Here is a 15,866-nt window from a genome sequence, read left to right as displayed (position 1 = left end):
TAATATTCTAATTTTAGTATTTTAAATAATTATAATTATTTTGTAATATTATAATATATTTATTTAATATTATATTATATTTATTTTTATTTATATTATTATTTTGTATTTATTTAATATTATTTTATTTTTATTCATTAATATTAAAAAGTTAGTAGTAGTAGTACTATTATATTATAATAATAAAAATGTTATCATTAAGTAGATTCTATAGTAGTGTAGCACATCGTAGTGATGTCGTTCGTTTGGTGAATGGATTTCGTTTGCATGGTCATCTGAAGGCTACTGTCGATCCGTTGGCCAGACTCGAGAGAAAGGCATCGCCATTGTTGACACTCGAGCACTACGGTTTGAAGGAGTCCGATGTCTTCAAGCCAACTGCCAACGTACTGAAGCAATTGAGCAGTGAGAAACCATTGTCCGGTGTAATTGAATACCTCAACGGTGTATACTGCGGTGACTCCACCGTGCAATTTGAACACATCGAATCGGAGGAAGAGAAACAATGGTTATACGACACCTACGAACGTATCCAAAACACAAAGCATACCGACGAGCAAAAGATCAACATTCTCAAACAACTAGTCAAATCAGAAGTATTTGATCATTTCATGCAAAAGAAATTCCCAACTACCAAACGGTAAGATTACATTATATATCAAATCAAATCAATCGACATTCAAATCAATTAATAATTGTTCTCATATAATTATCATCATTAATCAACATATAGTTATGGTTTGGAAGGTAATGAAAGTATGATGGTTGCTTGTGATGCTGTTTTCAGTGAGTGTGCAAAGGAAGGTGTAGAGAATGTTGTTATTGGTATGCCACATAGAGGTAGATTGAATTTGTTGGTACAGATGTGTAATTACCCAGCAAAGGATCTGTTTTGGAAGGTAAAGGGTAACAGTGAGTTGCCACCAGGTGTCATTGGAATCGGTGATGTTCTCTCGCATATCGGTGTTTCGTCGGATGTCAAAGTCGATGGTGGAAAGGTTCATGTTTCATTGATGCAGAATCCATCGCATTTGGAAGCGGTCGATCCAGTCTGTCTAGGAAAGACACGTGCCAAACAATTCTATACTAACGACCAATCACGTGATCGTTCCGTTTGTTTGATGTTGCATGGTGACGCTGCTTTTGCCGGTCAGGGTGTTGTCACCGAGACACTGTCACTCTCACAGCTCCCTGGATTCACAGCCGGTGGTGCCGTGCACATCGTCGTAAACAACCAACTCGGTTTCACAACCATTCCATTGAATGGACGTTCCACTCGTTACTCCTCGGACATTGGTAAGTTTGTTGGATGTCCAATTATCTTGGTCAACTCGCAGAATCCAGAGGCTGTAGATCGTGTCTGTCGTCTCGCCGTCGAATATCGTAATCAATTCAAGAAGGATATCATCATTGATTTGATCGGTTGGCGTAAATATGGACACAACGAAGTCGACGAACCATCGTTCACCCAGCCAACCATGTATACAAACATTCGTAAGCGTACATCGATTCCACAGTTGTACGCCAAGATGTTGGCAGCCAGCAATATCTACTCTGCCGAGCAATTGGCTGAGTTTACCGCTGCCGAACAAAAAGCATTGGAAGATCAATTGGCTTTGACCAATGTTGTTGATTTCAACTATTCACCAGCCGACCATTTGGAAGGACAATGGAAGGGATTCGTACAATCGACACGTCTTGCAACCACTCAACCAGAGACCGGTGTCGACAAGCAGACACTCTTGAAGATCGCTGAGGATTCAACTAAAGTTCCAGAGGATTTCACTGTTCATCAACGTCTGGTTCGTTCATTCTCAAATGCTCGTCAGGAAAAGACAAAGCAAGGATTGGCCGATTGGGCAACTGCAGAGGCAATGGCCGTTGGTTCGCTCATGAAACAAGGATACAATGTTAGAATCTCAGGACAAGATGTTGGTCGTGGTACTTTCTCACAACGTCACTGGGAGCTCTATGAACAATCGACCGATCGTGTCTACCAACCATTGAACAACGCCGGTCTCCCAGGAAAGCTGACTGTTGTCAATTCCAATCTCTCAGAGTTTGCCGTGCTCTGCTACGAATACGGATACTCCTTGGAGTCACCAAAGACCTTGCCAATTTGGGAAGCGCAATTCGGTGATTTCTTCAATGGTGCACAGATCGCCATCGATCAATTCGTCGCCAACAGTGAGTCGAAATGGTTGCGTCAATCCGGTTTGACTTTGTTGTTGCCACACGGATTCGATGGTGCCGGTCCCGAACACAGTTCCTGCAAGATCGAACGTTTCCTCCAACAATGCGATACCGAAGCAGTCGATGTTAAAAACCCAGAGAAAGTAAACAAGGAAACCAACATGTACGTAATCAATCCATCGACTCCAGCCAACTACTTCCACGCTCTCCGTCGTCAGATGATTCGTAACTACCGTAAACCACTGATTGTCGTCGGTCCAAAGGTGCTACTCCGTCATCCAGCTTGTTTCTCGTCATTCGACGAAATGACACCGGGAACCAGCTTCCAAACTGTCCTTCCCGATCCAGACACCGTCGCAAATCCATCGGCAATCGAACGTGTCATTTTCTGTTCCGGAAAGATCTTTTACGATCTCCAAGAGGAGAGAAAGAAACTCGGTGATACCACCACCGCCATCGTCAGATTGGAAGAACTCTCGCCATTCCCCTACGAAGGTGTCGAGCGTGAACTCCAACGTTACAGCAACGCCAAGGATTTCGCTTGGTGTCAAGAGGAACAACAGAATGCAGGTGCCTGGAGTTTCGTCGAACCACGTTTCAAGCAACGTTTCAGCGAAACCGCTCAAATCAGATATATAGGTCGTGAACCACTTTGCGCAAGTGCAATCGGTGTTTCATCCATTCATAAGCAAGAGGTTGCTAAATTAATGAAAGATGCATTCGCTAAACAATAATTATAAATAAATAAATAACCAATAATAATAATAATAAAATAAAAATAGTAATAAAATAATAAATTAATAAAAATAATGATCCATCATCAAAAAAAAAAAAAGGATAATTAATTATTCATATTCAAATATTTAGCAACAAAAATTACTAATAATAATGTTCTTAAAAAAATAAGTCTTTTTTTTTTTTTTTTTTCAACACACAACTACATATCCAATTTCTTTTAAAAAAAATAATAATAATATTTGTGTGTTGACTTATTTTTATTTATATAAAAAATGAAATTATTTGTGTGTTGAATTATTTTATTTGTTTTTAAAAGAGAAGTGTGGTTGAAGATAAAAAAACAAATAACTTTAAATATGTTTTAAGTTTTGATTTATATATATAATGATGAGGAATAATATTTAATACAAAACGTTTACAATGAATGTTGTTTTTTTTTACTCAAATACACCCCCTTTAATACATATCACATATTGTTTTTATTTTGATTTCTTTTTATATATTTCATTTATGTACATGTGAACAAACATACAAATACTAATATATAACTTCTACTTGTAGAAAGAAGTACAACTACACAATTCTACAACTGTAAACTTCTTTTAAAAATACTCTAATTGCGCGTCAAACGCAATGACTTGGCCATAGATAGACAAAAATTCAAATATTTACAAAAAAAGATAAAATATATATTTATTACTTGTTTGTATTTATTCTTTTTATATCAATTCATATTTAATATATAAATTTATTTAAATAATTTATCATAGTTTATTATTAAAATATTCAATATAATTAGTAGTTTATGAACAATACATCAAAGTTGTATAATAGTAGTTGTAGCACAATTAAAATTAAAAAGAAATAAATGTTTTAGAATAATTATTAAGATATCTATTCAATTTTAATTTAATCATAAAATAAAAGAAGATTAATATTTTTCACAAGATAGAGTATTTCTATCTTTAAAATCAAAAAACAGGTAAATATTTTATATAAAGAGTCAAACTCTTCTTTTATTGTTTTTGATAATTTTGATTGAAGAAAAACAATGAAGTTCAACAACTCACAAGATGATGATAATAAGTTGTATTATTAGTCATATAAATAGTAATTGAATTTATTTATATATAATAACCAAAATCTATTTAGTTTTGTTTTACTTTTTAATATATATATATAATATCTGTAATTTTTGTTTTTTAAAAGATCAATAATACATTGATTTTACTTTCCTAAAAAAAACATTTTTTATTATTTCATCAATCAAATCTTTTTATTATTATTATTTATTGATTTACATTATTAAAAAAAATTACTAAATTTGGGAAATTCATTAGTTTGTTCAACTTTATACCAAATATTTTTATTTTATATTTTTATAGAAATGCAATACTTTCACCAATCTTAATAATAATTCTCACAATCTATTACAATGATTTTGATGATAATAGTCATCAACCTAAAATTTTTACTTAATCATACATATAATCGAAAAGTGGTTTTTAAATACTTTTATTTTTTATATTTGTTTTTAAAGTGGTTGGTTTTTGGTCTATCAAATGATATAGAACCACAAATAAATAAGTACACACAAATTTTACTATAGATTCTTTTGTTTTATTTTATTAGTTTAACAATAATCATAAAAACATCACTCACACTCAACACACATAATAAAAAAAAAGACACAATTACCCCTATATCATCAATAATTAATTCTAAAACTCAAAAAGTTTATAAATATTTAAACTTTTATGTGTGAGTGTGGTGGTAGTGGTTACTCATTGCTATAATAAATAAATGAGATACCTTATTTGTTATTTTTCTCAATTGGCATACCAATATATCCATTTATTTTAATTAGGTTATTTGTGTTTGTTTGTGTCGTTGTTGTTTAAATATGATTCATCTTTTATTCTTTATTTCAAATATGGAAAAATCAATTAAACATCTACATCATCAATCCAATGAAATAACAATGTTTGATATTATAATCATTATCTTTTACATTTTATTGTTAGTTTTAACAAACCACAAACAAACAGCTTCTATCATACCAATAAATTTTTATTATTAACAGTAATATTCATAGTTTATAATTTTTGATTGTTGTTGTTGTTGTTGTTGTTGGTTGTTGTGTTGGTTTTTGTTCTAATAAATATCAATCGTCATCACATATTAATATTGTTCTTTGTTATTGAATAACATTATTAATATTAGTATTATTCGGTTACATAGTAATAACAAAACATACATACATATCAAATCAAATCTCTTTAGTTTTAAAATCAGTATCTTTGTCGTCATCAGTTTCAACCATCAATTTAATTCTCACCAGTCCACTCACACATACCAGTCCTTATCATCCTAATCATCCTAATCATCATCATCACATTTCAAATGTCTTTCCAAATGTAAAAGTTCTCTTTATATTGAAGTATTATTCCTATTTTCATTCCATCAACAACATCAATATATTCAATATAGTTTTATCAGAGTTAGTATTACCCATTAATTTCTCAAAAGCTACATTAAAAAGACAGTAAGTTTATTATCATTCTCATAAAATCTTGTATATACAGCTTATATATATATATATATTTTTCAAAAATCATCATTTATAATCTATTGAGATCCAATATTATTCATATTTTCGAATCACTCTCTTAATTTTACTTGGTATCTATCATTCCATTTCAAGATCTCCATATAAAAATATTGATTGTATTTTAAAAAGCACACGCCAGAAATCATATCTTGACAAATTTTAAATTTCCATTGACAATCTTAATTTTTTGTTCAACTCTAACCACCTTTCTACTTATCGTTTAATCCCTTGTTGTTGGTATTACCAAGTGTCTGGTGTATTCTATTCATACATCACATTAATATTAATAATATTGTTTTGTTCTTTGGTTGAATCTTTAGATATTAACACTCGAAACTGTAGCATGATTGGTAATACCAATTCAATTTAATATTTTATCAAGTGTACATTATTTGACATATTTTTCGATCGACACTAGTTTTTATTACAGTAGGATTGTTTTTATTTGTTATGTTTGTCCACAAAATTTAAACACCACCACAACCACAACTCACTGATATCTTTATCCACACCACCAATTAATTGTTTATATATTTGCAATTGTTTTTTTTAAATAATAACATCGAAAGACAAGATAATTATCATCAATATTTTAATTTTTTGTTCCAAACACCATTGCATGATATAATGTTAAACATCTTGTTTTCACGAAATTCATTTCCCACTGCTCTATTATTCTTTGGTATTTCCTTTCTTCACAATAATAATATCCAACCAATAAATAACGATTTTAACACACCCATTTGTTAGGTCTACATGTCTAAACAACACTTGTATTACTTAAGCAAACAGAAGTACTTTATTAAATTAAAAAAATTAACATTTACATATACAAATTATATTTTTCCTTTTTTAAATTATACAATAACTGTTTATTTTATTCTATATTACTTTTTACTATATTCTCAATTTTTTATTTTATCCATTAAAACAATACTTTTTAATCTTAATTAATATACTATAATTTTTTATATCTTTAATTTTTTTTTATCTATATAAAATTAATCAATATAACCAATACTTTATCTAATTTTTAATAATAATAATAATTCTTTTTATTTTTTTAATTTTTCAATAATAATATAATTTATCTTTAAAAACAAAAAACAAATAATTAAAATACAAATAACCAAATATATCTATTTTATTTTTATTTATTGTAAAAATACATATTAAAAATCATCTATAACAACATATTAAATTTTTATATAAATAATTTATTTTTTAATATTCATTGTAGTCTCATTTTATAATTCTTTTTTGGTAGTAAATTTATTACTTACCAAAAAAAGATAATTTTGTTCCATCCACACTTAGGAGAAATATTAATACAACTTTAATATATTGTAGAACAAAAACATGTTTACTTCAAAGAAAAGATCAAGTTCTCTCACTATTATTGATCCAATGAAACTTGAAAAGTGTGACATGCCAAATAAACACCAACAATTAAATCACTCCAAGTCATATTTAAATCAAATAGTGTCGCTGAACACCTCAAAGTTACCACAACAAGAGGGTGCCACTGAAATATGTTTGGATCAATCACAGAACCAACTCCAGAATACATCGTGCTCTTCTTTGGAGAACAATCACAGTCAATCAAACCTAAATCATTGTTTATTGAATAATAATACCAGTAGTATATACAATAGTTTAAATAATTATCGATTATTCCCCATTGCACATCACCACAACAACACCAATCTATTAAAGAATCATAAAACATTTAAATCCCTATTCAAATCATTCACCATCTTCCAGAAAAAGAAAGAATGTGATCCAAAGATTACAGAGTTTATAAAGATGGTCGATACTCACAGGGAATTCTTTAAGAAGGCTCCAGAAATCGATAAATTTGTTTTAACTCTTTCCTATTTATATTTAAAGAGAGCTTTTCCAGATGAATATATAACATCAGATGTTTTCTTTTATGCTTTATATTTAGCTTGGGTATGTAATATTTTTTAAAATTAAATAAATAATGTTTATTAACATCTTTTATTAATATTAAATTATAGGAAACGGAAGAAGATTCAACATTAGGTCTTGAGAGTATTATTCATTATGTGATTGGAAGTTATCCATCATCAAAAAACAAAGATAAGAATCAGAGAAAACAAGAGATTTTAGAGTGGAGAATGAGACTACGACAATTCCACAACGGTAAAGACATTCTATGGAAAGTATTAGACTACAAGACAGTTATCGATTTCCCACAAATTCAAAAAGCTTCAAAGACTTTTCCACATCATGATATTCTAAAGAGAGAGAGAACCTATTCTCAATCAATTAAATTCTTTTAATAATATAGATAAATATTTATATACATAATTATATATACATACAGTAGTAATACAATTATTAAAAAAAAAAAAAATAACATTATTTATTTATTTTTATTTTTATCCCTCTATCTCTCTCTCTCTATTATTATCCTTTTAAGTTTCTTACCTACTTCCCTTCAAACATTTCACATAGTTTCAATTAAATCTATTCTATTTTTTTAAATATCTTTCTATATTACTTTATCTATCTATATTATCTATCTATTTATTTTGCAATCCATTCACATGATATCAAATTTTAATATATAATAAAGTTTTGATACATTCTCTATCATGATATATATGTGAATAACATATATACATTCTAATCTAAATATTTTAATATTGTATACATTGATTTGATTTGATTTATTTTTGAGGTTGTTGTTTCTGAATGAATTAGTATGCACCTTCTTCTTCATCGTCATCATCATCCATTTGACTGTCTGTTGCTTTTCCTCCTCTTTGTAAATCCTGATCGTCATCAGAGTCATCGTCATCCTCTTCATCGGCAGCTCTATTTGAATGATGATGATGAGCACCCATCATCTTGTCATCGTCATCGTCATCGTCGTCCTCCATCTTGCTAAGATCCTCTTCCTCGTCGTCATCATCATCGTCGTCATCATGTTGATTGTTAACATTACTGATTTGACCTCTCGGTGTAGATGATTGATCTTTCTGTGATTCGATACTGCCTATTCCACTTGAAGCCAATGACGACGGTGATGGTACCGATTGTACGGCGTTGCCAGCACCCAATCCAGCGCCCTTATTAATGAATATCTTCTTCTTCAAACTATTTGGTCTACCGCTGCTATCATCCGTAGATGTTGTAGTGGTTGTTGTAGTGGTAGTCGATGAACTCTCGTCAGTACCATCATCTTTAGTTGCTGCATTCTCTTGTAATTTCTTTTGAATCTTTTCTAATCTTCTACTGTTGCTTCTTGTCTTTGGTAAACTATTTAAATAGATCATCTCCATCTCTGTTTCTACAAGTGATGCTCCACCCTAAAAAAAACAAATTAATAAACATATAATTATAATAATAAATGATCTATATTTTTTAATAATACCTCTGTTGTAGAACCTCTCTTTGATCTTGTTCTAATTGTATTTGATACTTCTGCAGCTTTATTTGGTACATTATCTTTTGTTCTTGCAACAGCTTGATTACCAACAACAGGTTTCTTTGGTTTCACTAAATAATAATAATAATAGCAAGTAATAGTATTATTTCTATTAATAAAAAACCAAATTCAATGATTGTGTGATTATGATTAACAAACAAACATACATGCTATCCATTTTAATAGTTTCAAATGACCTACAGTAACCCATTTCTTCTCCCATTTCGTTACAGGACCTTTAAGTTGTTGTTTCTTCGCATTCTGTAATAGCAATGTATGTTGATGTCTCAATGCTCTGTTACTTGCATCTATTCTAGTAGACATATCTCTACTTTTGAAAATTTATAAAATAAATATATTAAAAAAAAAAAAAAAAATTAATAAATTGAAATATAAATGTGTTTTAAAAAAAAAAAAAAAATTCAAATTTTTATACGTTAAAAAAAACTAAAAATTAATCAAAAAAAATAATCAATTCTGCATAAAAATTTGAAATTTCAAACACAAAAAACGGTTAGTGATATCATCTCATTTTATTTTTAATGAAAAGTCTAATAAATCGGATTGATTGATTATTGCTCCTGAACCATTGGTTTGATATTTAGCAGAGCCACACAATAAGAATTGTTGGTCGTTCAATCTTCTGAGGAAATATTTGTTTCTATTCACACTTTGCAATAGTCGGATGTTGGTGATATTACTTGGTATTCCTTCGGCACCACCAATCATTTGAAGTGTTTTTTTAGTTATAGTTAGGGTGCGAAGTGAACTCGGTAAGTCTTTCCATTGGAACAAATGATAGCTTAGTAGCGCGAGTGTCTCGACACCATCCGGTAGTGACTCGATATCACAGCCAAACGAACACACTAGCTCCTTGCATAGCGGTAACATATCGGATCGAATCGTCTTACTGAAATCTCCAATCTGTAAATAGTCCAGTCGATTCTCTGGGAATATAAAGATATCTGGATCATATTTGCAACCAAGTAGTGCCATTCGTTTTAAGTTTGAAGGCAACCGACCAATTCTACCTTCATAAGAAGAGATTCTACTCAGATCTAAAGTTTCCAACCGATTCAACTCGCTAAATATATCGATTTCCAATGATACACTCCTGGATATCTCTAATTTCCTTACACCACTAGGTATAAATCCTTTGGTCAGGTGTTGTTTCGATGTTATCAAAATGAGTTTGCTAATATGTAGAGGAATGTAGTTATTGCAATCGATCACATCATCGTTACTGAAAACAACTGATAGTTCGGTAAGAGATGCTGGTAGATTTTCTCTTATAGACGATTTCAGCGATTGGAATGATATGCTTAACTTTCTTAGGGTGCTTGGTAGCGATCTCAAAGTACAATGCAATATAAAAGTGCTAACACATCTAAGTTCTTGTAGGTTGGGTGGTAATGATTGGATTTCGAGTTGAAGAGTTTGATTGCTATCTACTAAGAGTGACTTTAGAGAAGTAGGTAGTTTTTCGGATCTGATTGGTAGGTTCCAGTACAAGTGGGTGAATCTCTCCAGAGCAACCGGTAGCTTGTCGTAGTCAAAATCACCATAAACACAAACATCCTTAATATTCGAAGGAAATCGATCAAATAAAATGCGTCTGCTATCTAAAGTTATTTGATTGACATTCGATCGTTCAAGTTTACTTTTAAACTTGCTATCTAAATCGTGTGGAAACAAATAGTGAAACTCCAACTTTTTAACAGTACTAGGTATTTCTAATTCTTTAACTTTATAAAAAAGTTAAATATAATATTAATATTTTAGAAACAACATTATTCACTATTTACTTACAATCACTTATAACTATTATATAATCGTAATTGTTTTTTTCATCGGGTTGATCTGTGTAGGTGATCAATAATGAACAATTTGATTTCAATTCCAATGCTCTCTTTAATAGATTCTTGTATGAATTCAATTGAAATCGAGGATATTCATTATCTATAGAATTTGAATACCTCTGAGGTATATTATCACAATTTAAAAATATATATTTATCTCTTTGTTGATAAAGTTGTTTACAAACTAAACTGAAACATATCTTGTCAATATTCTTGTTTAAAAATCCAATGATTTTAGATAATATAACATGTGATAGTTTTAGTACATAATTGTTATCTTTATCATTCATTGTTTCGATTATGATTGTCTAAAAGATTGTGATTGGTTGTTACATTATTCGGTCTATGCTAAAAATAATAAATCAAATAAAAAAACAGAAAAAAAACAGAACATTGGTAAGTGCAGATATTTTAATATAATCTGGATTTGAATATATTTATTTTTTATCTTTATGAGCATAAATAAGTTTGAATGTTTATATTATTGTTTTGTAAAAGTTAGATGTTAGTTGTACGATTAAAATAGATTAGATAGATTGAAATGATTAGAAATGTGCATACTTTGGACTATAATAGTTTGGAATATTTCATAGGTGTATATAATCAATATTATCAGTTAAGAGAGTCTAATGATGAAGATACAATCAAGTTACGAGCAATGTATGTCCAGTTCTTTGCAGATTATCATAAATCTAAATATAATCACTATATAGATGTTAGCGGGTATATCGAATTTATTGTCGATGTATTCTATGATCCTTCGATTGAAGTATTCAAACGGATTCTATCGATAAGACCAATCGTCTATAAACCAACAACAGAGGAAATAGTAAGACATATTACAAATGATAAAAGAGTAAATAAAAGTATAATAATAAAGGTGAATAACAATTGACACTAATAGTTTTTATTCTTAAACTATAGTTAAAGGATTGGTTTAAGAACATGGAGAAATCAGATATTAATCAATTGAAATACAGGATCAAAAGTTATAAATCTACATTCATAGAGTATTTAGGTAAAAATAAACAACCTACATTCGATTATGATAACTTTTATAAGTTGGTCAATGATGGTTGTGATTTAGTTTATAAAGGTGAAGAACAACATGATCATCAGCCAAAACAATCCGATACTTTGGAAACAACGAGTACATTTAGTGATATCATTGTAGAACAGATTATTTCCTATTCACTAAAATCCAACGGTCATGATGGAGAAAGATATCAAATCGTTAAGAACAGAGTGTTAATCGATAACATTCCATATGCTGGTATCAGAATAGTTGAACTGGCAACAGTATCTAAACAATTCTTTAAGATTGTTTCTAAACTCATAAACAACAGTTATTTCTATTGGAATGGTCGTTTCGATTTGAACAATCAGTATTGTTTAATTAGATCACCACCTCTCTACTTTGAATACGAGTCTATCCGAAATATTCAATATAGACAATCTGCTATTGACAATGTCCATCTACTGATGTCAAGAGTGGAGACATTCTACTTGGAATCCGATGAAAAAGATATATGGGTAACAGGTTGTGGTGAGACGAGCTCTAGGGATTATTTTACCAGTTCGTTTGAAGATAAACAATATCGAATGTGTGTTGAATATCAAGGTTATTTGGTGTATCCGCCAGCAACGCCAAATCTAAAGAATATAATTGTCACAGAGAGCTATGCATTAGGTGAACAAAACAAACTGTTGGAACACATCTTCAAATCGACACCCAACGGCAATGGCTATGGAATCGAACACTTTACTATTACATTATTTAAGAATTTCGAAAACTTTCCAATGTACAATGATATCAACTTTTTAACAACCCTGATAGAACTACATGGTCCAACATTAAAATCAATTCATCTACATTACGATCAACTTGAAGATGCCGATATGACAGTTCTTATGGAATTCCTTCGCAAAAAACTTTCTTGTTTTAAAGAAAATGGTATTTTGTTTGACTTGACAAACACAGGTAGTCTCTCTTTAAAACATCATTGTACTAAAGATAATCCAATCCATCAATTTTTAGTCGACCAAGAGAAACTATTTACATCAGATTATCAAATAGATAATCCAGCTGATAAATATGATTATCGAGTTTATATTTATAAAGAAAAATTAAAATGTAGATTAAAAGAATAAAATCTAGAGTTTTCTAAAGATCTGTTAAATTGAAATTATTTTATTTCTATATATGGTCGCACTTTATGATTTGAAATGTTCCACATATTTTATTTTTATAATGAAATGTTCAATAAATCACACTGGTTGATTATTGCTCCTAAATCATTGGTTCGATGTTTTCCAGAACCACACAACAAGAATTGATGGTCATTCAATCTTCTAAGATAACATTTATAGGCTCTTCGCTTTAGTCGGATGTTGGTGATATTACTTGGTATTCCTTCGACACCATTTAGTTGGAGTGATTTCTGAGAAATAGTTAGAGTGCGCACTGAACTTGGTAGGTTTTTCCATTCTAAATGGTGGTTGCTTAGTAGCGCGAGTGTCTCGACACCATCCGGTATTGACTCGATATCACAGCTATAGGAAAACACCAGCTTCCTACAGCGTGGTAACATATCGGATTGAATCAACTCACTGAAACGACCATTCAGTAAATAATCCAGTGGATCCGCCGGGAATATACAGACAGGTGAATCAGCTGTATTCTGATAGTCAAGCAGTTTCAATCGTTTGAGGCTAGCAGGCAACCTACCTATATTGCCTTCACAGGAATAGACTCTGATGAGATCCAAAGCTTCCAACTGATCCAACTCGCTAAATGTATCGACATCCAACGATACACTTCCTGTAATCGTTAGCTTTCTTACACCACGAGGTATAAATGCTTTTGATAGCTGTTGGTTTCGAACTGACAAACTGAGTGATCGCACGTGTTGAGGAATGTAGTCATCTCGATCGATAACATCGTCATTCGCAAAGAAAACTGATAGCTTGGTAAGAGATGCCGGAAGATAATCTCTTTTAGAAGAGTTCAGCGATCGAAATGATATACTTAACTTTCTTAGGGTGCTTGGTAGCGAGCTGGGTAACGTGCTATGAGATTGAAAAATGCTAACCGGTCTAAACACTTCTAGGTTGGGTGGTAATGATTGGATGTCGAGTTGAACAGTTTCATGGCTATCTACAATGAATGACTTTAGAGAAGTCGGTAGTTTTTCCGGTCGGATCGCTTCGCAGTATATGTTGATCAATCCCTCAAGAGAAACCGGTAGCTTATCATAGTCAAGATTACCATAATTAGTAATATACTTGATATTCGAAGGAAATCGATCAAATAAAATGTTGCGACTATCTAAAATTAATTGATTGACATTCGATCGTTCAAGTTTACTTTTAAATTCGCTATCTAAATCGTGTGTGAAATCAGAATGAATATCCAACTTTGTAACAGTACTAGGTATTTCTAATTCTTTTACTATAAATATATGCTCAATCAATTAGTTTTATTTATTTACTTATTTTATAAACTATTAATACTTACAATCATTTGTAATTAATAAATAATCAAAGTCGACACCATCGAGATGATTGGTATTGACGATTAACAATGAACAATTTGATTTCAATTCCAATGATCTCTTTAATATATTCTTGTATGAATTCAATTGAAATCGAGGATATTCATTGTCTATAGAGTTTGAATGCCTCTGTGATATATTATCACAATTTAAAAATATATATTTATCTCTTTGTTGATAAAGTTGTTTACAAACTAAACTGAAACATATCTTGTCAATATTCTTGTTTAACAATCCAATGATTTTAGATAATAAAATATGTGATAGTTTTAATACATAATTATTATCTTTATCATTCATAGTTTTACTATCTAAATGACAATCATTGTCTTTTACTTTTACTATGTAGATCTTAATTCTAAATTTTTACAAAAAAAAAACAAAGAAAAAAAACAGAATAGGTAGGAATCAAAATTGTTTACATCCCTATTTATTCGGTTGGAATGGTTCTAACATTTTAATTATTATTTTGTGACAATGAGACAGTGAGATTGAAATGATTAGATTGAGTAGCTACTATATTCCATTAGTATAGAATACACATGTAACAAACAAAGAAAGAAGGATAGATAATAGATAACATCATTATTATTGATTATAAAAATCTACACCAACAACAAATGCAACAACAGATGACCATTCAGCAACAACAACAAACGCAACAACAACAACAACAGATGAATATTCCACAGCAACAACAAATACAACAACTACAAATGAATAATACACAGCAACAACAAATGGATCCGAATTACTTTTATCAATATTACTATATGCAGAAAACACCCTATTACAAACATTTTTATAATCAATCGAATAATACAAATGTCACGTTACCTATGACAACCACGATAACTACAACAAAAGGTCAGCAACAAATACAACAACCAATGTTTAACAATAACTTTGATAATCAACAACAAATTATGCAATCCCGTTAGACTTAGATTCGGAGATAACGATCCCACTTATAAAATGAAATACTAGTAATATTCTTTGGTAAAAAAATTAACTTTTCAAATTGCTCTGAAGAATGATAATATGATACGAAATAAAGTTAGACAAAACACATGTTTATCATTTTTATTACTTATGATCATAATATGTTAAATTTGTAGTCATGTTATGCAATGAATCATCAAATCTCGGCGAATTTTTTATTTTTGTTCTAAAGACAATTTTCCTGGCGATTAAGTAAAATCGGTTATTTTTGACTTCTTTGGTACCAAGCCTAAAAAATATCTTTAAACATTAATGAAAAGACAAGAGGTAAAAGTTATTTAAGATGGTCGTAAAGTTTATTGAAATGACAAAGCAAATTAATTAATTTTTGATTACCGAGAATATTAAATTAGTCATCAGATTCTAAATACTAAGGAACAAATCTATTATAAATGTTTTCAAATTCAAATTCTTTTTATTATTCATCTTTTAAATTCCGTAAACAAATATTA

The 15,866-nt window shown here is 30.2% G+C and overlaps 8 protein-coding genes across 8 annotated transcripts; 5 read left to right on the top strand and 3 right to left on the bottom strand.

The window, feature by feature from the left end:
- Positions 1-188: 188 nt before the first annotated feature.
- Positions 189-2,927, top strand: odhA (oxoglutarate dehydrogenase; the record flags this gene model as incomplete). The annotated part of the gene is made up of 2 exons (XM_020579074.1): positions 189-640; positions 734-2,927. 2 exons carry the CDS (start codon positions 189-191, stop codon positions 2,925-2,927), a joined length of 2,646 nt encoding a protein of 881 aa, XP_020430913.1.
- Positions 2,928-4,734: 1,807 nt separating this feature from the next.
- PPL_08251 (uncharacterized protein) lies at positions 4,735-6,039 on the top strand (the record flags this gene model as incomplete). The annotated part of the gene is made up of 3 exons (XM_020579073.1): positions 4,735-4,750; positions 5,155-5,476; positions 5,976-6,039. 3 exons carry the CDS (start codon positions 4,735-4,737, stop codon positions 6,037-6,039), a joined length of 402 nt encoding a protein of 133 aa, XP_020430912.1.
- An 862-nt stretch (positions 6,040-6,901) lies between these two features.
- On the top strand, positions 6,902-7,848 carry PPL_08250 (uncharacterized protein; the record flags this gene model as incomplete). Its single annotated transcript, XM_020579072.1, has 2 exons — positions 6,902-7,495; positions 7,564-7,848. 2 exons carry the CDS (start codon positions 6,902-6,904, stop codon positions 7,846-7,848), a joined length of 879 nt encoding a protein of 292 aa, XP_020430911.1.
- A 420-nt stretch (positions 7,849-8,268) lies between these two features.
- Positions 8,269-9,323, bottom strand: PPL_08249 (uncharacterized protein; the record flags this gene model as incomplete). The annotated part of the gene is made up of 3 exons (XM_020579071.1): positions 8,269-8,880; positions 8,946-9,070; positions 9,167-9,323. 3 exons carry the CDS (start codon positions 9,321-9,323, stop codon positions 8,269-8,271), a joined length of 894 nt encoding a protein of 297 aa, XP_020430910.1.
- A 204-nt stretch (positions 9,324-9,527) lies between these two features.
- PPL_08248 (uncharacterized protein) lies at positions 9,528-11,148 on the bottom strand (the record flags this gene model as incomplete). The annotated part of the gene is made up of 3 exons (XM_020579070.1): positions 9,528-10,460; positions 10,575-10,744; positions 10,809-11,148. The coding sequence occupies 3 exons, from the start codon at positions 11,146-11,148 to the stop codon at positions 9,528-9,530; spliced, it is 1,443 nt and encodes a 480-aa protein (XP_020430909.1).
- Positions 11,149-11,399: 251 nt separating this feature from the next.
- On the top strand, positions 11,400-13,009 carry PPL_08247 (uncharacterized protein; the record flags this gene model as incomplete). The annotated part of the gene is made up of 2 exons (XM_020579069.1): positions 11,400-11,714; positions 11,783-13,009. 2 exons carry the CDS (start codon positions 11,400-11,402, stop codon positions 13,007-13,009), a joined length of 1,542 nt encoding a protein of 513 aa, XP_020430908.1.
- A 95-nt stretch (positions 13,010-13,104) lies between these two features.
- On the bottom strand, positions 13,105-14,712 carry PPL_08246 (uncharacterized protein; the record flags this gene model as incomplete). Its single annotated transcript, XM_020579068.1, has 4 exons — positions 13,105-13,532; positions 13,587-13,927; positions 14,144-14,309; positions 14,376-14,712. The coding sequence occupies 4 exons, from the start codon at positions 14,710-14,712 to the stop codon at positions 13,105-13,107; spliced, it is 1,272 nt and encodes a 423-aa protein (XP_020430907.1).
- A 320-nt stretch (positions 14,713-15,032) lies between these two features.
- PPL_08245 (uncharacterized protein) lies at positions 15,033-15,353 on the top strand (the record flags this gene model as incomplete). Its single annotated transcript, XM_020579067.1, has 1 exon — positions 15,033-15,353. One exon carries the CDS (start codon positions 15,033-15,035, stop codon positions 15,351-15,353), a length of 321 nt encoding a protein of 106 aa, XP_020430906.1.
- Positions 15,354-15,866: the final 513 nt, after the last annotated feature.

The sequence above is a fragment of the Heterostelium album genome (genome assembly GCF_000004825.1).
Source record: "Heterostelium album PN500 unplaced genomic scaffold PPL_scaffold8, whole genome shotgun sequence".
Taxonomy (NCBI): domain Eukaryota; phylum Evosea; class Eumycetozoa; order Acytosteliales; family Acytosteliaceae; genus Heterostelium; species Heterostelium album.
This window is presented reverse-complemented; position numbering and strand designations above follow the sequence as displayed.